This window comes from Acomys minous (genome assembly GCF_964271855.1).
Source record: "Acomys minous genome assembly, chromosome: 2".
Lineage (NCBI taxonomy): Eukaryota > Metazoa > Chordata > Mammalia > Rodentia > Muridae > Acomys > Acomys minous.
This window is the reverse complement of record NC_140484.1, coordinates 61,818,691-61,844,540: the sequence shown is the minus strand read 5'-3', so window position 1 is coordinate 61,844,540 and position 25,850 is coordinate 61,818,691. Positions and strand designations below refer to the sequence as shown.

The 25,850-nt window shown below is 46.6% G+C and overlaps 1 protein-coding gene across 3 annotated transcripts in view; it reads left to right on the top strand.

Moving 5' to 3' along the window:
* Window positions 1-24,716, top strand: part of MGMT (O-6-methylguanine-DNA methyltransferase) — a 240,376-nt gene extending 215,660 nt beyond the window's left edge. For all 3 annotated transcript variants that reach the window (XM_084773172.1, XM_084773173.1, XM_084773174.1), the window contains 2 exons: window positions 17,922-18,061; window positions 24,414-24,716. In XM_084773172.1, the coding sequence (XP_084629298.1) occupies window positions 17,922-18,061; window positions 24,414-24,623 (350 nt within the window). In that variant the 3' untranslated portion in view covers window positions 24,624-24,716. The remainder of the gene's footprint in view (window positions 1-17,921; window positions 18,062-24,413) is intronic.
* Window positions 24,717-25,850: the final 1,134 nt, after the last annotated feature.

Below are 25,850 nucleotides of genomic sequence, written 5' to 3'. Positions count from 1 at the left end.
CAAGAGGAAGAATGCCTGGTTAGGGAGGCAGATGAAATGTAGATGGAATCGACCATACCTCACCATAAGTTACCCTGTATCCTTCCCATGGTGTGTACTTTGCTCAAAACCCACTTTGCCAGGAGGTGATGGGAAACAGCAGTGAGCAAGCAGTGGGTCTCGGCGGAGTTGGTGAATGGTCTTGGTGGGTAGCAGCTATAGGGATCTGACGCAGCAGCTGGTCTCGATGGCTACATCTTCAGCCACGTGCATCCTCAGGCATGCGCATCCTCCAGTGTGCCCAAGAGGCTCATCACGCTTCCTCCTGGCCACACTGGACAGCAAACCAGGTGGTCAGCCAGGCCAGAGCCACCCTTTCAGAAGTCTGTGCTGTCTCTGAGTGCCCTCTGCCTCCCACCCACCCTCTCACCCATCCAGTCACTTCCCGTTCTGGTCCCCAGGGCTGACATTTGAGATGACACCCATGAGGCCGACACCTTGCCCTCGGTGGACTTCATCTGGCGGACAGCTCATGATAGAGTTGTGGGAGAAGACGTGAGCAGGATCCATGTTGAATGTGGGGGACCATCCTCTGGCATCTTGCACTTGAAATCAAGCCCCTTTCGATTGGAGGGAAGTTGGCTGGAAAGAGGGTCTCCCCTCATCTTTTCCTTAAGAGTTTTGTTTTTAATTAACATGATGATGGTGGCTCTTGAGGTGGTCAATTGTGTAGATTTTAGCATATGCCAGGTTCTATGGCCACCACTGTAATCACATTTAGAGGGGGACTGTCACCAGAAATCCCTCATCTGGGCTAGTACTACTCTGCTGTCCACCAGTGGGGCATTGTGTCTTTACGGAGTTGGGCAGCATTTAACCTTTTGAGCTTACCTCCTTTGACCCAGCTTAATCCACCTTTGAGCTTTATCCAAGCTCTGCACACATCCACAGCACATATTATAACTGTTAACTGGAGGAGCACATTGTGTCATGACTGCACCTGTTTGCTTTTGTGTGTGTCCATCTATGCACACCTGCGTGCATGCTTATACAGTGTGTGTGTGTAGACAATGGGAAGCACACAGGCCAGAGGACAACCTCAGTTGTCATTTCTCAGGTGCTGTCACTTTTCTTATTGAGACAGGGTAATTTGCTGGCCTAAGAATACAACCATCTGGCCATGTAGCCCTAGGGACCCACCTATCTCTCCGTCCCAACACTTGGGGTTACAGAGTCCCAGAATACTTGGCTGTCTTTAAATCTTCATGCCTACAAGGTGAGTGCTTTACTCACTGAGCCGGCCTCACAACCAAAGTATCTTGTTCTTAAATTTTAATTTACTTCTATGTGTAGGAGTGTTTGACGGTGTGGATGTGTGCTATGTGCATGGACTACCCACAGAGGCCAAAAGAGGCACACCACTTTAAAATACAAACATTCCACACTGATTAGCTCATAATGCAAAAGGCATTCATTGTTACTCTAAGAGTCCTTAGAGTCATGTGGCCTTTGAGGCCAAGCCTGAGAAAACACTTCCTTCCTCCCTTAGGTTGCCATTTTCCTGGGGAAGGTTCTCTTCTTTCACATGACTCTGTCCTGTTACAAGCTGGTGCCTTCTGGGGATAGTCTGACCCTCAGAGAACCTTTATCACCCCCATCCCAGGGTGGGAGGTTTCTTTGTCATGGAGCGATCACTTTAGCAACTAACACTGTCCCTGCCTTATCCATTACTTTACCCTCAGTAGAGCTCCTTTCTTTACCAAGTGGCACAGTTTTCTTCTTTCTCTTGCTGTAAATCTGACTAAGAGCAGTGAGCAGTAACCATGCCACAGCCTGGATGTTATGCTGTCATCACGAAACAACTATTTAATTCAGTCCCACTGCAGCTTTCAGGACACGGAAAGAATGCACCCAGGTTTCTCGCAGGAGTGTATGAGCACAAATGCTCTCTAGCCCACGCCTCCACTGCCCACCTCTCTCTTGGCATCCTGTCTCCCAAGCTCCCAGTCTGAATGGCCCATTAACTTCTACCTATAGCATTTTCAGGCTTTTCCAATCCAAAATTCCAAATTTTTCCCACATTCTCCAACAAACTCATTCCAAGGGCCTAAGAACCACATAGGTTTGAGATGGGAGAGTCTTTTTCTCAGTGTTGTATCAAAATCTAGCTATGGCAGAAGGAGTTACTCTGGTGCACAGGCTGAGGATACAGCTCCTCATGGTGGTGACGCTGTGGGGGCCTCTTGCATGTGTAGCTGTGGCAGCAGAGGGCTGACAGCTGTCAGGGAGCAGAAAGAGGTGAGCGCTGGTACCCAGCTTGGCCTCCTCATTTTCCTTTTTGTTCATTCTGGGACCCCAGCCCATTGGGTGGTCCCACCCACATTTGGGGTAGGTCTAAAACTCTCTGGAATCCTTTTCACGGACACAGGCACGTTGTCCCTTCTAAGTGATCCTACATGCCCTTGAGCCAGCAATCAGAATTCAGGATTAAATAACATATTATATATGTCTCTGAGGTCTTTGAAGACCTTATGTAATGATTTTACCTCTTCTTTCTATAGAATCATAACTATCTGTTAAACCTAGGATGTATCTTCTGTGATAAAAATAGACTTGTAGTTGATATGACCATGATTTGATCAACTAACAATTAACGTGTATAACTTACTTATCCTAAATACCCTGCAATAGCTCTTTCAAAGTATTGAAAGTGAACCTTGTATTATAGTTGAGTGGTATGGCTACAATACCTCATATTAGAGTAGAAAATATAATGTGTGAAGAATAATCTTAAAGTTTAATTCTATACCAGTGTATCAAAAATTAGGTTTATTTTTTATCTACATACAAAATTATATTATCAGTGGATTAAAAATAACCTTGTGAGTAACAATTAAGGCATTAAGTTGAGAAGTAGATGCACTAATCTACTTTTCGTCCTATCATCCCTATATATTTCTATATTCCCCCTTCTTTCTTTTCAACCCCTATCTCCAAACATAAGAATCAAAGAGAAAGGAAGAGAGGCATCCCTGAGTCTAACCTTGTTTTCTCTCTAAATAAGACCAGTAATAGCTTATAACCAACACACAATGAAAATAAGCATCTATCGCCTAAGAAAGCAACCAAAAACCTACCCAACCCTCCTTAAGGGAAATAGGGTGTCGTTCTCTTAAGATTTCATCCGGCTGATTTGGAACAAATGATACCTTTGTAGGGGCTCAAATAAAATTGGGGAAATAGGTAAACAAGGTAGGAATAGCACTTGTGGTCCAGTTTCTAAATGGTGAGAAATTCCAGGCTTAATTAGAGTCCTGTGTGAGACAGTCTGAAATGCTGGACCAATTGGGATTGGAAGCTTTCTTCAAAGCTGTACTGGGAGCTGTTCTGTTCTGATGAGGAACAGAAACTGAATCACTTGGTCCTGGAACATGAAGGATGCCGGATATCAGTGTCCAGCATGCTGAGAGGAATTAATCCTGTCAGGTCTGTTCCAGTGTCAACGTCCGGTTCTTTTGTTCTGAAAACATATAATTTCTCACAAGCATTACACAGTCATAAAATTATAAATGTATGAGGTTGGTGTGATGCACAGAACAATTAAAACTGGTTCTCTGCTCTTTGTATGAGCAGAATTGACAATGAGACAGGTTAACTCCTGGCAACACCCAGCCGACCTCAAAGAGGATGATGAGCATCAGTGAAGCTCCTTATGGAGATGACTTCAAATGTGACAAACCAGCCACTGGGCAAAATGTCCTCATTTCTGCCACAGACAGAATTCTGCCCCCAAATGGGCAAGCTTGGATGCAGGCAGAGTCGAGGCCAAACTCTGCCAAGACAGGGTAAGCAAGTCCTCAATTGTTCCTGCCTCACAAATATGTCTGTCAGATATATTGGGCCAGAAGGCTGAAGATGATGCTCCAACATTATAGAGAGTCTTGTGTTCAGCCAGCGAACTGTCTCTGTCATCTTCTCCTTTTGGAAGCTTCTAGCACATACTACCTTTATACTCAGGTAATTAATTTTATTCCTTCTCAAGTCTCTGATGGGGTTGAAGACCAGATAGTTTAGTTTGCAATTAAGCTTAGTTGTTTATGGGTTAAGATGTTTCTAGGTCTAGATAGATGTTTTAAGTTAATAATGACAAGATATGATAGATATTAACTTACATTCAGAATTTTAGACACACCAAGATAGGAAAGATGTTTTCTTCAAGATTGCCAAATACAAATAGCCAAAACACTATAAATGTAACATTTATGTAATTCCTGATTGTTTCATGGTTCTTCTTGCTGTAGGTAGTTTATCATATATATATGTTTATAATAATATAAGTGTATATGTAAAAGATTCCAATTACTCTAAGAGTTCAATACATCTTGAAATCTATCGGTATGGCTTCTCCAACTTTTATTGTCTTTGTGAAATATTTGGGCTTTTTCAAGCTCTTTACCTTTCTGTATAAGCTTTAGAATCTGTTACTCTGAATCTATAATAAAACCTCTCTGGGGTTTTTTTGCTGGAATTGTGGGAAATCTTCAGGTCAACTTGTAAAGAGTTCAAATCTGAGAGCCTGGTATGCCGCCATTGTTTTGACGTTGTTGGTCTGTGGGGACATACAGGCTCCATTCATTTCCTGAGTTACATTTGAGGAACTCACTTCTCTGTCCCTCACCACCCCCTGCACATGTCAGTGAGGATGCTTCATGCTGTCACATGACTAGACTCATTTTCACAGTCAACCCTTACTCAGGACACCAATCTCCTCAATGCTGTGTCTTTGTTAACTTAAGCACATTGCTTCAAGTCACTGCTTTAAGTCTCTATAGCACCTGATATTCACACACTATCATTTTCCATCATGATCGTATCATATATAATAATGTCCCCCATCCTGGATGGCCCTCTGTGCCCCACCTGTTCACTCTCTTTTCTTCCTCCACTAGCTGTACCCTGACTCCACTGCTCACTTTTCTATCTGTGTAGGTGAAGCTTTTCTGTGTTATCATTGGGTCAGGATCACACAGTAAGATGTACCCTCTTACACTGGCTTTTTCTGCTCTTAAGTTCCACACTGAAGGTCCCTCCGTGCCTTTTGGCAGCTTGCAATCTCATTGAACGGCATTGCACTATACATATGTATTACCACTTTGTGTATGTATTAAGGAGCAATTTGATTGCTTATAGTCGTGGCATTATGAACAAAGCCACTATAAATGTTTACAGGCAAGTTTTTATGAGGACATTAGTTTTCAAACCAATGGAACAAATAGTTAGGAGTGCAGTTGCCGGATCACATGTTAATGTCCTGTTTATCTCTGTTTTTAAAATCACCAAACTGGTCAGGTATAGCACACAGACCTGTAGTCTCAGCACTCTGGAGGCGAAGGCAGACAGATCAGGAGTTTAAGGCCAGTGGCCTATAATAGTGAGACCTAGTAAAATAAATAAATAAATAAATAAATAAATAAATAAATAAATAAATAAAGAGAAACAGAAAAGGAAGCCCCCAGCTGTCTTCCAAAACAGCTATGCTTGTGTGTTCCCACTACAGCAGATGATCCATGGCAGAGGTGGGGTTGGGGGAGAGGTGTTAGCCAGACTCATGAGTGTGTAGTCATATGTCATTGTTTAACATGCATCTCCAAAGATGAGCTATATAAATAGCTTTCCATTTTCTTCCTCATAATTCATACATATGCTTTGATGAAGTGTCTGCTGAGACTTGCCCTTTTAATATTTGGCTTGTTTTCTTCTTACTGCTCAATCTTAAAACTTCTTTGCATGTTTCCTGTACAAGGCCTTTGCCGGATGTGTGTTTTGCTGATATTTCCTCTCAGCCTGCAGTTGCGTTTATTGAAGTATAGTGTGCTTTTACAGTGTGGGCAGTCTTCGTGCTAATAAAGTCCAGCTTCTCCAACTTTTTCTATTATGGATCATGAGCTTAAAACTCTTCGAAGCCTATAGTCACCTGTGTCTCCTCCTCAGTGATCTCCTGAAACCTCCCCAATTGTACCTTCTAGGTTTGTGACCATTTTAAGTTCATTTTGGTAAAAAGTCTGCTCTGCACCCAGACACGTGGACGCAGAGACAGATGTGTAAGGAGAGCTTTAGACTGATGATACGGGGTAATGCAATGCTATAGATGATGTAGGGACAGCTGGGCCATGTGAGCATCCAGTGAACATTCAGAGTTCATTGTTGGAGACTGTCCTTCTCCACTGAGCCTTTGCCCCTTTGTCAATGCATAGCTCTCTTTCATTGACCTATGCTGTCTATCTGTCCTCCCCAGGACCGGTCCATTTGCAGCTCCATGCCTGGATTCATTTTTCAGAAAATGAATAGACCTTGTGTTCCTAGAATAGCAATGCTTAATCCTGATGTCTTGTTCTGTCGCTAGGATCCTAGCTGTCACTTGCCAATACTTTATGGATGGTTTGTTTGTTTGTTTGTTTGTTTGTTTGTTTTTCGTTTTTGTTTGTAATCCATGTTTTTAACAACTAGTACTTTTCAATGCTTTATTTTTGAGAAAGTCATACACATATAAAATGAAATATGATCATCTCTACCTTCATGTCCCTGTGCAAACGTCAGTGTACTATTCCCATCCAACCTATGTCTTTCCTTTTATAACCCACTGAATCCAGGTAGTGCTGCCATTATGTGCAGGGGCCATCCACCAAAGCATGGAAATCCAACTAGTGGCCACATCTTTAAGGGAATGGTTCTTCCCCCTGCAGCCTCTATCCATTGACAGTAACTCTTCAGGATAGGGTGGAGCCTGGAGAATATCACCCCATTTATGTTGAGATTTGATCTGGCTTGATCTTGTGCGGGTAGCTCATGAGTGCAATGGTATGGCATGTCCCCAAACAGCACCCCACAGCACTCTAACCCATCTTTCTACTCTTAAATTTCTTCCTCCTTTTCTGAGATGGTCCCTAAGCCTTGAGTGCTCAATTTTAAACAAGACATCTGTATTAAGCCCACCATCATCAAGACTCAGGGACCTAGGTTTCTGGTTGGTGTCTTTTTCTGTCTCTGCTATAGAGGCCATGGTGGTCTCCTTCTGAACCTAGGAAAATCTTTGTTTCCTTGGGAAGCTGACATTGATGTTTCTTCTTGAGTCGAAGGGTGGAAACCAGTGGTGAACTCATTTTGGTCCTAGAGATTCCGTCTTCAGGAGGCTTGAAATTACAAACTCCACCTCTTTAATTGTAGAGTTATTTCACTTTGGCTGGGCTTTGGTTTTGGGGCGGCACCAGGGGCCAGTACTGGGGATTGAACCCAAGGTAGGTAAGCACTCTACTGCCTGGCTGCTATCACACCCACCTCTCCTTTCATTTAAAGGCAGCGTCTCACCTGTTTGCCGAGGCTGGCCCTCTACTCCCTCTATAGTCCAGGTAGGCCTTGAACTTTGCATCTTTTTGCCTCAGCTTCATTAGTCGCTGGGATTACAGACCAACCGGTCCAATTTGGTGTTATTATTTCTTCATCTCTTCTTCAGGTATCTTAGGGCCCTTCTGGATGGACACTTTCCTTTGGGATTCTTCTCCCAGGGATTTGTGCCCTGGTGTGTCTACCCATCTTGAGTGATGTATGTGATTGTTTACCATGTGCCATGCCACTGAGCAGGGACTTTCCTTGAGTATTTATGTGTTCTCAGGTCTGAACACAGCACATAGAATAAGGGTGGACTTCAGTAGTGATGTGTCATATGTCACATCTGGAAAGTGGCTGATGTGATGGACAGAGATGTTTAGTAAGGCAAAGCAAGATAGGTACCACAGAGGTGGGTTTCCTGCACAATAGGTGTCAGTGGTATTGATTTAAGGACTCAAATGTTAAAGATTAATTTAAAAATCATTCCAAAACATATTATTTTAAGATGTAAGAAAACTCCAAAAGTATGGTGGCACACTCCTTTAATCTCTGCACTTAGGGAGGCAGAGGCAGGCAGATCTCTGAATTTAAGGCCAGCCTGGTCAACAAATCAAGTCCAGGACAGCCAAAGCCACACAATTTTACCCTTGTGAATGGGCTTTTTAAAAATAAACCATAATATCTATAAGGCCAAGCCTAAACAATTAAGTTAGATTGAGGACTGATAACTGATTGATTATTGATATTTATATGTGAGACCAGCAATGTTTAGTATATGTTGGAATGGAATGACAGCACAGAACTTCAGTAATTTGTGAGTTTTATTAAGTTGGTTTTACTTAGTTTTACTAAGTTACTGAAGTCACTCCCAGCACTGCCTTGTCATCCCGAGGTCTGCCTTGCTCTTTCCCTGGCTCTCATCCGTTAGATATTTCTCAGGTGTTTTGTTGTTACTTTGTTTTTCTTGTTGGTTTGGTTTTTTTGAGACAGGGTTTCTCTGCTGCCTTGGTGTCCTGGAGTCACTGTGTAGATCAGGCTGGCCTCAAACTCAGATATCTGCCTGCCTCTGCCTCCTAGAGCGCTGTGATTTACATTTCTCAGTTTTGCCAATTATTTCAAACAACCAGCTTTCAGTTTCTTATATTTCCTTACAATTCAGAGAGTTCAGTTTTTAACATTTATTATCCCCTTTCAGAATATTTGGGTCATTTTCATTCTTGTTTCTTAAGGTAGGAGCTGAGATTGTTAATGTGCAACCTTTCTCTTCTAACACAGATGACGAATACTATGAGTTGACCTCTGAGTGTTGCTTTAACTGCATCCTATGAACTTCAGTATTTTATTTCATTTTCATCCTGCCTGATGTATTTTTTAATTTTTCTTACTGTTGTTGTCTGTGGTAGAAATGGGTTATTATTGTCTGGATGTATGTAGAGTTTCTTGATGCCCTTTGATTCATTTCAAACTTAATGGTGTGGTAGTCAGAGAGATAATTTATCTGGCTTTATTTACTCTGCAAGTCTTACTATAGCTTGTTGGATGGCACAGGATATAGCAAACCCTCTCTCTGGATTAGTGACTCCATGGGCACTTGGAAAGAATCTGTGTCTGGTGCTACCAGCAGTAGCCTCAGATAAATATCTATCAATGGTGGAGGTGCTGGCTAGCTTTATGTCAACTTGACACAGCCTGAAAAGGAGAGAACCCTAACTGAGGAAATGACTCCATGAAATCAGGCTATAGCCAGGCCTATAGGGCATTTCCTTAGTGATTAATGTGGAAGGACCCAGCCTGTTGTTGGTAATGCCATCCCTGGGCTGGTGGTCCTGGGTTCTATAAGATATCAGGCTGGGCAAGTCATGTAGAACAAGCCAGCAAGCATCACCCTTCAATGGCCTCTGAATCAGCTCCTGCCTCCAGGTTCCTGTCCTGTTTGAGTTCCTGTCCTGAGTTTTTTCACTGATTAGCAGTGATATGGAAATGTAAGCCAAAAAACCCTTTCCTCCCCAAGTTTCTTTGGTCATGGCGTTTCATCACAACCAAAGAGAAGTAACTAAGAATATGGGTCTGTTTCTGAGATGTTTGTTCTTCCTGATTTCCTGTCTTCTGGTTTTGTTTGGCTGAGAAGATGTTTGAGTACCAAAGTGTAATTATGGATTTCTCTAATTCTCCTTTCAATTTTCCCAGGTTTGGGTTCATGCATCTTGGAACTTTGCTGTTGGGCTTGTAAATACTCAGAATGGGCATGTTGTTTTTTGAACCCTTCCCCCACCCCCGCAACCACCACCACCACCCAGAATGTTCTTCACTTCTAAAGCTTCTTTGTCCCATAGTACCTGTCTTGACATTTGTTTTCTTCATCCTTCCCATGGCTCTCATTTGAAGCCTATTTCTGTTAGACAGCAGGTATCCCTGTTTTTATTCATGCCAAGAGTGTCTGTCTTTCTTTTAAGACTTACCTGAGAAAGCGCCAGATAGATTTCCAAAGTGGTTGTACCAGTTTGCATTCCCACCAGCAATGAAGGAGTGTTCCTCTTTCTCCACATCCTCGCCAGCCTGTGGTGTCACTTGAATTTTTTATCTTAGCCATTCTGATTGGTGTAACATGGAATCTCAGAGCCGTTTTGATTTGCATTTCTCTGATGACTAATGACGTTGAGCATTTCTTTAAGTGTTTCTCGGCCATTTGATATTCCTCTGTTGAGAATTCTCTGTTTAATTCTGAGCCCCATTTCTTAATTGGGTTATTTGGTTTGGTGGTATATAATTTCTTGAGTTCTTTATATATTTTGTAAATTAGACCTTTTGGACAGGACATTCTCCACAGTTGAGTGGAGAGTGGAGACTGACTTTCACACGAACTCTAGTTCCCCATATTTGACCATGTCCCCTGGAAAAGGAGGCGTGGTGGCACTCAGAGGAAGGATAGCAGGCTACCAAGAAGAGACTTGATACCCTATGAGCATAAACTGGGGGAGAAGGTCCCCCTCAGTCACAGTCATAGGGGAAGGGAGTAAGGGGAAAATGGGAGAGAGGGAGGAATTGGAGGATACAAGAGATGGGATAACAATTGAGATGTAATATGAATAAATTAATAAAATATTTTTAAAAGACTTATCTTTATGTTTATGTGCACATGTATGCAGGTCCCCTCAGTGGCCAGAAGAGGGCTCTGTATCCCCCAAGAGCAAATCATTGTGAGCCATCTCACCTGGGTGCTGGGAACCAAGTTCCAGTCCTCTGAAAGGTCAGCAAGCATTCTTAACCGCCAGCTGTCCCTCCAGCCCTGCCCATCCTTTGGTCGGTGTGTGGAAGCCATGTCCACATGATGCAGTCACTGTTATACATGTTTGGGCTTCTGTCCAGCATCCTGTTGTTCTCTGTTTCTTTGTTCCTTTTATCCCATCCTCCTTCCTCTGGAGCTACTTTATCTACTCTAAAGGTTTTAATTTTATTCATGTCTTTTTTTTTTAACTGTCTCTCCTTTTGGTAGATTTTTGTGCTGACTGCCACAGAGATTGCAGCACTAGTTTCCAGTCAAGTTAAAAATCAACCTTTAGTTGTTTTGAGTGGATGTGGAAACCTCATCCCCACAGAGGCCCTCATATCTGAGGATTGAATAGAAGTGAGGTTTGGTTCCAGGTCAGATGGCAGAGGCACACTGCCCTGGTCACCTCTCACCACAGATGTAGGACCTTCTTCTCCTCCTCAATGTCCTATAACATCTGTGTCTTATGTCTGGATATGCTGAAAGCTCCCTGTGTGACCATTGGTACCTGCAGCTGTCAAATGTATTGTGAACAAGCAAACAAACAAACAACTCATTAAGAATCAGTAGCCTGCACCACATGCTGGCGAGGATGAGGGGAGAGAGGAACACTCCTTCATTGCTGGTGGGAATGCAAACTTGTATAGCCACTTTGGAATTCTATCTGGTGCTATCTCAGAAAACTGGGAATAGGGCTTCTGCAAGACCCAGCTATTCCACTCGTTGGAATATACCCAGAAGATGCTCCAGCGCACAACAAGAAAATTTGCTCAACCATGTCCATAGCAGCCTTATTCATAATAGCCAGAACATGGAAACAGCCTAAGTGTCCCTCAGTAGAAGAATGGATAAAGAAACTGTGGTACATTTACACTATGGAGTACTACTCAGCTATTAAAAACAAGGAATTCCCAAAATTTGTGGACAAATGGATTGAACTAGAAATGATCATAATGAGTGAGTTAACCCAGAAGCAGAAAGTGTTAAATGGTATATACTCACTTATATCTGCATGGTAGCCCAAGAGGCATGTCCCATGAAAGTCTTCCCTAACCGGGAAACTGGGACAGAGAGGAGGACATCCTATTGGGACTCTAGATGAGAGAAGCATGAGAGAATGGCAAAGTTGAAGGATCCAGAGGATTCTAGAAACCTACAGAAAGAACATTATGATAGGCAGATTTGGGCCTAGGGGTCCCGCTCAAACTATGGCACCAGCCAAGGACAATACAGGCCATAAACTTCAAACCCCTACCCAGATCTAACCAATGGATAGGACATTTTCCACAGTTGAGTGGAGAGTGCGGTCTGACTTTCACACGTACTCTGGTGCCTCATATTTGACCACGTCTCCTGAATGGGGAGACCTGGTGGCACTCAGAGGAAGGACAGCAGGTTACCAAGAAGAGACTTGATACCCTATGAGCATATACAGGGAGAATAAGGGGAAAATGGGAGGGAGAGTGGAATGGGAGGATACAAGGGAGGGGATAACCATTGAGATGTAATATGAATAAATTAATAAAATTTTAAAAAAAGAATCAGTAGCCTGATACCAAGTCCTAGGCTCCCCCCTTCCCCTACCCTGCATATGGCTGGTTAATTTATAATGTAGGGTGAGGGACTCCTGGATGCTAGGAGATTGCTTAACCAAGCTACACCTGCAGCCCTTTCCTACCTTATTCTGAGGCGTGGTCCTGCTGGATAGCCCAGGGTCTTTCTGCCTCTCAGTAGCTGGAATCCCGGGCCTGTTTGGGTCTGTCTGGCCATGCTGCTAGCCTTGTGATAGTCCCGGGTTCCCTCTGCTGTCTCCTTCTTTCTCTGAAGACTGGGGCTCCTGCCTTTTCTATTTTACCCGAAACTTTCTTTGTATGTTAGCTTTATTCCTGGGGGGCACTTGAAGTACAGAATTCTGAATTGACAATGCCTTCCCTTTAGTATGTTGAAAATGCTGCTCTGGCCTGGTGTCTCTGATCGGACCCACCCCATGGCCGTTCATATCGCTGCCCATCACAGAGTGAGCTCTTTCTCCTCTGGTTCTTTCTCTATGTTTAGCTTTCAGCAGCGTGCATGGGATACACTGAGCTGGGCTTTTTGGATAACACCGTATTTGCCCTTTTCTCTGTTCCTTGAAAGCTGTTCTTTAACATTCTTTTCCACTCCACCTACTTGTAATCCAACAAGAATATTTGATCATTTAACTGTGTCCTGTGAGTCCTCGCAGTTCTCCTTGGGAAGTTTTGTTTGCTCTAGAACTTCTCAGTGCTCAGGTGGGGATGCTCTTGGCTTGTCTGCAGACCCTTGACCCTTGCGGCTTTTGTCATACAGGGCCCCATGAATAGCAACTTGTAAGTCAGGTCATTGACTGCTTGGGACTAAACTTTCCTCTTATTCGTGCTTGAGACTTCTGTTTCTTTGCTGAGAGCTCGCGTCTTGCATTTGTTGCAAGAGAGCATTCTCCCTTCCTGCAGCATCTCTGTAGCATGTCCTTTAAGGTTTTGTCAAGTGATTTCCAACTTCAGCATCGGCCTCTGCCTGGCTTAACTTTCCCCAAACATTAGACATGTTTCTAATCATGAGCATGTACCTAATAATTCTGGATTATAGTCTGATCATCCTGAGTATTATGAGCCTCTGAGCCATGACACGTTCAAGATAAATAAATAAATAAATAAATAAATAAATAATTTTTTTAAAAAAAGAACTCTTTTCCTCTGCAGTCTTGCTGATGCGGTCCAGTTCTCAGGCTTGATTTGCTCAGGTTCTGCTGAAGACTCCTTATGCCTGAGCCAGACCTAGAGTTGAGCAGCAGAGAGACACAGGGAAGGGGAAATCAGGGGCTTTTACCTACTCTCACACCTATTGCCACCAGAAAGAGACAGCTACTCCCAGGATGAAAGTTCCTGGGGCCACCACACCCTAGCATTAGCATATCATTTGGAGGGACAGTAGAAGGACAGGGTCCTGGCTGGTCCCCCTGCTCTTCTGGCAGCCAAGGGACCTAAGGAAAACCTAGCCTGGGAAAAAGGAAAAGCTGCAACTGCTCATCATCCTGTGATGTTCCCTCCCACCCCCACCCCACCCCCCGCCACCTCTCCCTTCCCCCTCACCTCTCCCTTCCCCAACACCTCACCCTCCCCCCCCCCCCCCCCCCCCGTCTGCCTGCTTCTGATGACATCACAGCCCTCACAAAGCCCCTCTGTCTATACTCTGCCTAGTTCCAGAAAGGTGTTTGGTAGGAGGGACCAGGTGGGGAATGCCAGCACCATCTGCTCTGGAGGCAGAACCCATGCCCTTTCATCTCTGTTTCCGCTTCATTCCTCAAAAGCTCATCCTGGCTGCTCTTGAAGCTTGGCCATTGTGAGTTCAAATGACTGTGGCCTAAACCTTCTTCAATGGAGTCCCTTCTGAGCTACCTGTTGCTGCCAACAGAACAATCCCTGAGCAGGACCATGTGTGTGGCACCCCTACCTCTGCCTGAGGGTTTCCTCCTCATAGCATGGCCCAGAATTAACTCAGTACCTAAGGATGGCATCTCCTATTGGAGTCAGAGCCTTGTGGTTGAGAGTAAAGGCCCTGCCCTTACCTCTAGACATGCAAACCAGGCCCCAGGGGAAGGTACTTGGGGTAGGGTATAAGCCAGGTCTTGAAGGCCAGCCCTGTGACTGTTCATGTTCAAGTGGCATGTAGTAGAGAGATGAGGTGTCAAGGCAGCACCTGTGATGATGCCAAGGACACAGAGGGGCTCAAGAAGTAAGGTGGACAGAGCCAGAATGCCACCTCCTCTCACCACATCCCCAGTGTAGGCTCTCCCTTACCCAAAGTAGCTGAGTTCCATGGGTCTGACTGAATCCAGGAATCCTTTTCCTCCTAAGGCCATGCTTCCCGCTCCCTTAGCATGCGTCTGAAACCCTGTGTCTACAACACAGCACCACCTTGGGAAGGAGCAGCCCAAGGAGATTCTGATGATCTCAAGCCCAGGCGGTAATCAAAACATACCTTAGTTTTCACTTAGGTGGCTTCATTGCCACCAGAGTCCCGTGTGTCAGAGAGGGAGTCTGAGGTACAGGACAGCCTCCAGCACAGCCTTGGCCCCAACGACATCAACACAGCAAGGTACCAGGGCAAAGGAGCAGGCTGGTGAAAGAAAGCATTTGGCGAGCACACAGCAGAGGGACAAGATTGAGGAACACCACACGTTAGCATGCAGAGACCACTCGCCATGGCACTGGAGTCACTGACTTGCTCCCCATGCAGAGCCACACAGAGGAAGGGTGGATTTCAGTTTGTCCCCCTGTGCCATGCAACATGACTTGGCCAGCCACCAAGAATTTATGTGGCCACCTTGACCTTCAGAAACTGTGTTTTCCACATTAGCACTGCGCTTACATGTCTACATTTGAAAGATGATCCTTAATGCAGAAACACCAGCGCCATCCTTGCACCTAAGTGCAGAGCAAATCTAACTGTGCTCAGGCCTGGCTAAAGGGCTCCTTGTCTCTAAAAGCAGCTTCCACTAACTAGTGCATTTGCTCCTTATGAGGTGAAGTAGGATTTTCAGGTACATTTGAAAAAAAATGATGTGCTTGACTACAAAACACCGCTTCCTTTGAGCCACACTGCCTAGTGCAAAGACCCTTTCAACCTGTGGGTCTTGACCTGTTTGGAGGCCAGATTATCTTTTCATGAGGGCCACATACCAGATATCCTGCATATCAGGATATATTTACAGTAAGAGTCATAACAGTAGCAAAACTATAGTTATGAAATAGCAATGAAAATAATTTTATGATTGGAAGACAGCACAATATGAGGAACTGTATTAAAGGGTCGCAGTATTAGGAAGGCTGAGAACCACTGGGCTAGTGTATATTGCCCGGTGTTGTCTGTGCGCTGGTTAAGAACTGGTTACCAGGCCTGAGGATGCAACTATATTAGTTAGTGCCTGGCAAAGATGCACAAAACCCTGGGTTCAATCCCCCGTACCACATAAAATGGGTCATGGTGATGTGCATGTCTACAATTCTGTACTCAGAAGGTAGAAGCAGAAGGGTTGGGAGTTCAAAGCTGCCATAGTTCAAGGCCAGTCTGGGCTGGATGATAAAAACAGAAACAGTTTTCCATGATAAACTGGCAACAAAGCTGAATGTGGAGCTGTCAAGGTGGCTCAATGGTTAGGAGCACTGGCTGCTCTTAAAGAGACCCAAGTTCCATTCCCAGCATGTACATGGCAGTTCACAACAGCCCACAAGTTCAGTTCCAGGGGGTCCAGCACCCTTTTCCGTGTGTGTGTGTGTGTGTGTGTGTGTGTGTGTGTGTGTGTGTGTGTGTGTACACATACAGGTAAACACTCATACATATAAAATAAAAAGTATTTAAAAGAACATCTTTGATAAACTATACAGATAACTGAAGACATAAACTTTCCATTCCAGACACTTCCACCTGGGGTGAAAGATGTTTGGTGACCTGGCAGTCCTTGGTGGGAGCCCTGGTGGGCAGAGAGCCACCACGGTATAGATGCCACTGTTTCTCACAGTCACATCTGCTCCAGTTAGGCTACCCCTAGGTTTAACCCCAGCAGGTTTATTAAAGCGCTAGGCTGTTCCGGAGAACATCAGCCACAATCCTCTCCCTGGGCCACAGCACAGGCGACAGCCAGCTGGTCTGCACCCTCCGAAGATGTCAGGGCAGTTTCCACTTTTCCCAAGGTGAGGTTGCTTCCATTGCTCCTTCCTCAGGCAGCTCCTTGGAGTCTTTCTCAGGGCCCCTTTTCCTTCCCCTCTGCCTACCTCCTTTCTTTTTCTCAGACAACAGTAACAATAAGTATGATTAGCAAGGTGATTTCGAGCCCCTTTCAGAGGACAAGACAGTAAACAGAGCTTGTTTGCCTAAGGACACCCTCCCAGCACCCAGCCACTCAAACTGCATGTGTTAATGAACCCGGAGCTGTTAATGCGGTTTCTTCAGTTAAATTGATTCATGAATTTTGAAGAGAACATTATCTAATGAATTTTCTTTGAATAGAAAGCAATTAAAAGGACAAATCAGTCTGATTAACCCCAAAGTCACCCTCCTGCCACAAATGCTGTACAGTTTGAAATTATATCATAAAAAAACTGGAGCACATTTGCTGTGTCTGTGCCCTCTACTAATCCGTGTAAATTAATGAACAACAAAGTTAATTTCTTTGATGACCCTTTTCTAGTATCACCTGGATTATGCTGATGTTTAATTTGCTTAATGTTATAATAAAGACTAAACAGGGTTTTTTTTTTTCCCAGTGAAGTGATTATCATTCCCTTCAGTTAAGAAGTGATTTTTATTATTTAACATGCATGTAAGGGTATGTTTCCTTTAAGGAAAAAAAAAATCACACTCGGCCAGCTTGGCACCAAATGTGGCAACAGTGTCGAGGACACACTGCCCATTGTCACCCTGCCCATGGAGCCCTCCCTCCGTTGTTCCTTCCGGAAACTCCTGTCCCCAAGTGTTGGAGCCCCAGGCTTGGAGGATGTGGCTTGGCCTTCAAGCTCCCTAGCCAGTGTGTCCCCCTCCCTCGGGAAGACAATAGGAATGACTCCTCCTTGTGGCCCAGGCTTCTGCCCTACTCAAGGAATGATTCCAAAACACAGAGGCATCAAGGGAGAGGAGGTGTCCAGGCCTCGCCCTGGGCACCTGTGCCACAAGACACAGTGTGCACGCCACTTGATACGGCTAGTCGGAGAAAACAGCCGTGTTCTTTCAAGGTGCCTGCAGCCAGGGTCACCCCCAAACCTGGGCATACTGGGTGGAGGCATCTGGCATTCTCGACAGCCCTGGGGATAGTCTTGCCCACTGCTGAGTGTGGACAGCCACAGAAGAATCCCGTCCTCCTCCTTGCATCTCAGCTGAAGTTGGAAATTAACTGCGGTCCAAAGGCCCACATAGGTGGGCCGGCAGGAACTCCCGTGCCTGCTAATTGAACTGTGTGCAAATGTTCGCCTGCCTGTTCACAGAAAGAGCATCACAAGCAACCCCACACGGAACGTGAGGAAGATGGAAGAAAATTAAAGATGCGGGAAGCCTTCCGTGGCCCTGCCTGCTTGGTGCCTGCTTCACTCTCAGTCCTCCTTGCCTCCTTGCCTGTGCCACCGTGACAGGGCACTGTGTGGAGGCCTGTGTTTTAATTGAGTATAACACTTCTCTTTCTGTCGTTGCATTTTCTGCTAGGGGACTGGCAGCTATTTTTATCTGAGCTGCTGGAGCCGTTTGTCCAAATCACGTCATTCTGTTTTCTTTCTTTCAGATTCATTCACCAGACAGGTGTTATGGAAGCTGCTGAAGGTTGTGAAAGTCGGAGAAATGGTTTCTTACCAGCAATTAGCAGCCCTGGCAGGCAACCCCAAAGCGGCTCGCGCAGTAGGAGGAGCAATGAGAAGCAATCCAGTAAGTTCCCGCAAATGGGCAGCAGACTGGAGACCTGCCATTGCTGGGATTCAAACCACTCTGGAAGTCAAGTGGCATTTGAGTAAATGCATTTCAGAGGCCAGCTATGTGGCTGGGATCAGGGCTTGAGGTTGGCCACCCCTGTGAGAGGGACCTTTGTGTCCCAGCCATGTGAGCCCTTTGTCATAGTAGCCCCTACCAGAGAGGACGAAGCGTGGAAAGTGGGAAGCAGGCAGGGGCAGCCTGTTTGTTCATTCACTTTCCTCTAGATAGTCCCCACGTTGGGTGCCTGTTGAGTGGCAACCCTCTTCCATGCACTGAAAATACAAGGTAGGGAAGACAAGAGGACTGCCCATGTAGCACCAGCCTTCAGAGACGGTTTTGTTGATACAGTACAACCCCATCTCCCTGGGTCTCTGGGTTATGGTAAGCCTAGAAGATGTGACACCTTGCATCATAGATGTCTACTGTCCCTGAGTGTTAGCTCCCCAGGGAATGGCTCTTCCCCCCAGAACTCATATTTATTTATGTTTCTTCCTGCAAATCTGTCAGAGTTTATTGAGCACCAGCTTCTGAGCCCACAAGAAGGGCATGCTTCTAGAGACACCCTGTGGTTCCACAAGTGCTGTGGGTATTTTGGCTCAGCCAAGGGCCAGACCAAGGCCCTACATGCCTGTGAGCCTTATATGGGCAAGAAGGCATGCCACCCACACAGTCCTCAGGGAGAATCCACACTACCGTCAGGGTCCCTGAATGTCCCGAGCAGCTTCCCCTGTGCCATGTGTGCTGATGTGTTGATAAAGCTGTTCTGGTCTCTGACATGATAGAAAAATGCCATCTGATTGGAGGTTGCGCCTTATCTGGAATGGAATTGATGAGCAAGCAGTCTGCACATCTTTTAGGGGTGGGGTGGTTGTAGTCCTGTGCTGTCCTGGAACTCTCTCGGGCTAGAACCTACAGAGAACCCTGTCTCTGCCTCCCAAGTGCTGGGACTAAAGCCATATGTTACCACACCAGACCACGAAGCATTAGGTTTTGCAGTAGACAGAGAGGTAGCTCTGATACTTTTGTTCTGTGAGTCCACTGAATGCCCCCAGAAGGACCAGGGAAGCCAACACATTCTCTACCCTTTTCTTGCATCCTTGCAGCCCATGCTTTAAACACACGCCAACCACCCTGACTCTGAGTGGAGTAAGTCTTTCTGTACCTCCCACCCCTCAGACCTAAGTTCCTCCCCAGGCTGAGGGAGATGTGTAGACATGCATATCCCAGGTCACTCCTGCAACAAGACACATGACTTGGCATTGATCTACACATAAGTTGGGGACCAAGTTGTTTCATTTTACAAAGTTTCCTGTATGTACTCGCGTGAAGGTGAAGATGGCCCCGTCAGTGGGCACCAACACCATACCTTCTGCCCTGAGTGCAGCCAACAATCTATGCTTCAAGAACAAGCCCTGCTGACCAATGTACACACTGGAAGCCACACCACACCCATTTTTGTGATGAGTCTCCACCAAGCTCCACAGACAACACTGGTATGAGGAGGAGATTCAGAGACATGCGGGAGACAAGGCCTGGACAGTGGTAGGCTCTGCCTGGTGCCCATGTTGCTAAGTGTCCTCAGCAACACTGACGACAGGGCCCGAGATGGGGATGGCTGTGCATGTCTCCTACCCCAGTGCCACCAAGTTGAAATAAGCTCATGGAAAACGAAGTTGCCTTACATGCCATCCGGCCTCACAACTGTCAATCGCTGGCTCACCCCCGTCAAGAGTAGGAGATGGGCTTTGTAAGGCGGGAGTGTCCTCTATCCCAGAACTCAACTTCTCCAAGGCTGGACTCACTGGCCTTGCCAGGAGACTAGGCAGCCTTTAGAAGGTGCCACGCCACTCTGCACGAGGGATGCCCAGCCCCAGAGGCTTTTTGCCACCACCCCCAACACACACTCAGAGAGAACCAACCCCTCCTGCCGCATCCTCAGACACAATTTGCTAAATGCAGTTCAGAGGCAATCAATACAAGCTCAGGGAGTTTCCCACCTTTTTCTAAACAAACACATTCCTGGGGAGTTAGTGTATTCGCAGATTGCCATGAGCGCCGATGACCCATGAGTCCTGTTCTGCCGTTCACCCAGATGGCTGTTGATAAAGATTTAGCATCATGTTCTGAGTGTCAGGGTTGTCAGTGGAGCTGAACCATTTGACCAGAAGAAAAAAACGCACCGGGAGCTATTGATTACAACTTCTCGGTGTCACTTGTTCACCAGGATTTAGGTATTGATGAGGCTGCGAGTGAAAACAAGCTTTCTCCCTTGTGGCCTCTGCCCAGAAGAACAAAGGCAAAGTTGGAAAAAAAAATATTCAGCCAGTTCCAGAATCAGAGGGATTCCATTATTGATCGCAAGGCCCCTTCATGTTATTTTTGTTGGAGACAAATCTATGGGTTTGGAAGTTTTATAGCAGTGGAGAAAGAGCTTGTGTGAGTGATGGATCCAGGTATTGGACAAATTAGATTTCACAGCATGAAGATTTCAATGAGGCTGTAATACCATGGACTCCTTGGGTATCGATAGCAGTTGCATTGCATGGAGCGGGGGGTGCTCAAAAGGACAGAATGATACAGGACCTTCGGATACGGCCGTGGGGCCCTTGGTAAATTTACAGTTGAATACCTGCTGCTTCCATGGTGTGCAGCAGGGGGGGGGGCATTTGTAAAGGTGACCAGTGTGGGTAAGTCACCAGTCCCTAATGTGTTCTGTGCCAGCCGTCCTCAACGCAGCATTGATCCACAAAGGGAAACGGGGAGAGGTGTGCATGGTACTCCCTTCTCTAATCCCATAATCCATTGAGAAGGAAGACAAGAGACGGAGTTGAGAGGCCAGATCTAATAGCAAGTAGAGTGGTAGAGTATACAGGTTAAGTGTCAGGAAGACCAGATTGAGTGGCATGCGAGCCTCAGCCAAAGCTGAGGGTTGGTATCACCTACATAACCTTCTGACTCTGTGTCACGATTGTGTTTGGTGATGTTTATCTGTTTCTCTTTTTGGTTTGGTTTGGTTTTAAGAAATGAGTCATAGTAATGTTGCATTTTCAACATCCTTCATGGCTCCTTTTAAGGTCAGGGTTGGGTGCTGTCTTACACCTACACCTAGAACTCCACTTGTCACCCCATCTGCTCCTGCATGTGTGGTCAGCTCTCCCCTTCCTCTCTTCATGCCTGTCCTTAAAACTACTCACAGACCACATCTGTACATGTTCTTATGGTAGCCAGAACTTGGAGGTAAAGCCAGGATAATGTCTGCGAAGTGTTGGAAATCACGTCCCCCCATCTTCCAGGCTTGGGTGTGAAACAGCCGTGGTGCCCAGGTCCACAGAGGCCCACCATCACATGTCAGTTACTCCTCAAGAGAGAGAGAGAGAGAGGCCTCTGGAAGACAGGCAGATTCAGACCCTTGCTGCTTAGAACTTCTCTTTTGCCTCTTAACAGCCAGGTGAACTTGACAGGAGCTTGGTGCCCTTAACCTGAGGTGTTGGAGGGCTGCAGGGGCCGCCTCGGGGACCCTCGCGTTGGGCATGAGAAACACCTTATCCTATCAGCGGTGTTTCCCCACCTGCTGGATCATGTGTGCTACACCCCAGCAAGTAGCACACTCCGCTCAGCTGGTGACCCATGTGGCTGAAGACACGGTGGTGACCACAGGGCTCCTCGTATGGAAGCTTTAAGCAACAAGGAAGCAGCAACCATGGGATACCCAGGTTCTGAAATGCAGAGCTCAATATTTCAAATCCCTATACCAGGCAGCTCCCTCCAGACCTTCACTGTGCCCCCCACTTACTTGCTATGGTAGATAGAAAAGGCAGCATATGTCACCGTAGAGATTTCCCAGCCACAGGGAGAGAAGGAGAGAGGGGTGGTCCCAGAAGCACCTGTGGGGTCCTCCCTCTGGATCCCTGCCCCAGGAGTGGCTGTGTCCCCACAGAAAAACACCTAAAGCAAAGCCGCTACCTATGTGCCTGAGACAACGGCCGACTTTCACATGTGCTGTCTGCATTTTCCTGTGTCGGGGCAGCTCAGGATCATGCAGAATGAGGCCTGGACCTCTCGAGCTCACTGAAGCAGGTGACTAGAACTCAGCTTGCATTCACTAACAGCTGCCGTCTCCCCCACAGCACCCCTGAATGGACATCACTGCATGTGTTCCCTGGGCCCTGGTCACAGTAAGCTCTGGAGCTGCCCGCAGTGTCCACAGCGGCTGTGTGAGCCCTCCTTTAGCCTTCTGGTTAAAGCTTTATTGGGAACTGCTTGTTAGGATTCGAAGGCAAAAGTGTTGAATCCACCGCATTCTCTGTAGCAGGCACATAAGGCATGCCCCTTGACAGGGTAGGTGCCATTCCTGGCAGGCTGAGCATAGTCATACTTTTTACACTGCTGCCCAGGAAGAGAAAGCGGGTGAGTCCCTATGAGCCCAGCCACTGTGGATTTCTGAAGGTTTTATGGTGTCATCTTTTTCCACTCATGCTCTGAACCACTGAGGAATAAAGGTATGCAGACACCAGTGCATTCTTTATTAGGATGTAAGCAAGACTGGCAGAGATGGCACAGCCCAACATTTTCCCAGTGATTCCCACCAGGTGCGGTCCCATCACCAGCCCTGCCATCTCTCACCAGCCTGGCCAAGGCACACATTGACCTTCTCTGAAGGAATTTGTAGTACAGACAAATCTTCTGCAGACACACTGGCTGTTCTCATTACTTCCTTCCCCTGCAGGATAGGAGCTGGTAGGCCCGAAATGTCTCTATCCACAAATCAGAGGAAGGGCCACAGTAGCTGTCCAGCCTCCACAGATGATAGACCAGGGAGCCTCAGTCCATGTAGACCAGCCTCCTGCTTAGTGAGCTAGGCGGACAGTTGTCAGTCCCCTGTGGACCATTGCTGAAGCAAGCACACTCCCTCTGCAGAGGCAGGCACTCCCTCATCCTAATGACTCTCAGTCAGAGAACTCAACCTGGGCAAAGTCATAGCCTCATAGCTGCAGGTTGAGCATCAGAGTCCCTGGTATTAGCGTTGCCCTAGAGCCCAGCCCCCATGAGCACCTGGCCTTTAGATCTTTTGGATCCCAACAAAGATGTCTACAGGTCCGCATGGTGCTGGGCAAGGAAAATGGGGGTGGGAGGGCAGTTGCTACCAGGGAGCTCATGAGATTACAGGCCTGTTTTTTGAGCTTGTCAGAGGCAATAGGGGAAAAAACACTCGTATTTCAGAACCCACTGGAATCATTTCCAAATTCTTTGATTGGTGTGACATTTTGCATAGCAGGTGACAGGGTGAATGGCTCAGAACACATAGACAACACCACAGCCCAATACATGTGTCTGGCTATCATCATCCTTGGTACCTCTGGCAGTCACCGGCATCATCTCCTTGTATGCTTGTTTCCGCTAAAAAGTGGCCTCCCTTAGAGCAAATCCATCATGCTACAGTAGAGGACTAGCAATACTTAGTTTTACTCACACTACTAAGGATTGGAGAATAGTCTGGGTACCTCAGACCATCTGAGTTGAGAGGCCACAGCAGCCCTAATAAGTACTTCCTAGTCTACAGGCCTTGTTGGGACACAGTGACCCACTGACTGTACCTGCCGCTGGGTGTGCTGCCAATGGCAGTGTGTCCAGGGGGAAGGCATACACAGTGGTGACTGTGAGATTTCATGTTTCCAGAAGAGAAGGGAAAGAAAAAAAAACCCCAATACACAGGCACAGCATAAGCTGGCTTGGCCAGCTTTTCCTGTAAAGGACAACTAGGAAATAGTTTGTGCATTCACAAGGCAGCTACATATACTAAACAAGGATACGGCTGTGTTCAAATAAAACTTTATTTACAATACCAGAAGGTGGGCAGCAGCAGCCCCTCAGCCGTGGTTTGCCAACCTCTTAGGTGAATGGGGCCTGCCGTCATCCCTGAAGATTCTAGGTAGAGCTTGATGACAGCAGAGAAGGTTGCTGCTGCTTGTGTATAACTCAGAAATGGCAGTTTTAACTTCAGCGGAGGCATATGGTAAATCCCTCCTCAGATGAAGTCGGGTACCCTCCTCCAAAACCCTGATACAAAGAATCCCATATCCCACACACACTTCAGAGGAGGTGGTCCTCCTCCATACCTCATAGGATGCCTCAAGGCCTCTGTAAGGTGCAAAGTAGGGACACTGAAGGCACCAGCATGGCCACCATGCCAGCGGTCTGCTAACTGGAGATCTACGTGACAGTGCTGCATAGTCGGAGGCAAGAACTTGTCTGTAGCACGGGAACCTCATCATGGAGCCACACTGACGGTGACACCCCTGTTTTTCAGGTCCCCATCCTCATCCCCTGCCACAGGGTGATTTGCAGTGACGGCACCATCGGCAATTACTCTGGAGGAGGGCAGGCTGTGAAAGAGTGGCTTCTGGCCCACGAGGGCATCCCAACCGGGAAGCCAACCTTCAAAGATCTGGGTGTGACTGGGACCTGGCTCAAGCCATCCCATGGGTCCGCCAGCTCCAAGCCGTCTGGCCGAAATTGAGTAACCGTTTGAGTGACACATACGAGTAACACTGTGTCAGAAGCGGATGTGTGGTGGTACCACTATATTAAAAGAGCTGCAAGCGTCCTGGGGGACTCAGCGTGGCTGCCCTTTCTTGTTTCTACATTTTACAGCAGAATGAGTTCAGACGACCCACCCTTGTGTATGTCATCAGTTCCCTTCTGTGGCATGGTTATTGTTCTATTTTTAATGCCCATTAAAATAGGGGTGAGTGGAAAAGGCCTGGTGAGCCTTAGGGCCCTTTTGTGTGAAGGGAGACGCATCTGACACCTGCAGGCAACAGCTGGCTACCCCAGACTGTCCACACTGAACAGCTGACCCCACCCTGGTAGGGCCCCCAAGTCATCCTTCAAGCCATTCACCCAGTGGAGATGGCAGCCCCCATTCATTTCCTAGCATCCCACCCTGGTTGGCTGGAGGAGGGACAGGGTAGCAAATGAATGCTTTGTTGAGGGTCTCAGTGTTAACATCCACAGTGGATGCAAGAAGATTTGACAGAAAAAAATTTTTTTACCATCGCCCAAAAAAATAATTTGGAATGCTGAATAGCATGTGGGACACAGGCTTGGCTGCACTGGTGTGCTTCTAGGCATTCTAGGTCACCCCCAGCTTCCAGCTATCTGTTCTTCCCTTGTCTCTGATGCTCTGGGTAGTAGGCGGAAGGGACACAGACCCTCCTGGGAGCCTCAAGGACCAGGACTCTGTAAAGGTCCCAGCACCCCATGTTGATCTTGGTGCGTTCAAGGTCATACAGTCACTCAGCACATGCTGCCACCTGCACCTGCACCTGCACCTGCACCTGCACCTGTCTCCAGACCTGCCATGTGTCACTGCCTGATGCTTCACAACTACATCATGCTTCCAGCTGTAAAACTATTCTCAAGAGGTGAAAGGAAACCCAGCCAGGTGTACAGATAAGTAAAACCGCCTGTGATTGGAGGGATGAACCGCCAGCTGGGCAGCAGAGAGCTCGGTTTTCTGGTGGCTTCTCTGACAGCAGGAACCACTCATGCCATCCAAGATGAAATCACCGCCTCATAAAGAACTCCCTGTGATGAGTTCAGTACTGCATGCTACCCTGATGCCCATGTAAACAAACCGCAGGCCTCTCTCCATGGCTTACGGTTTATGTGCCCTCAGTTTACATCAGCCGCACTGACTCTGGTACTTTTGTGAAAAGGCATTACCAGTACCACACTTTCTGGG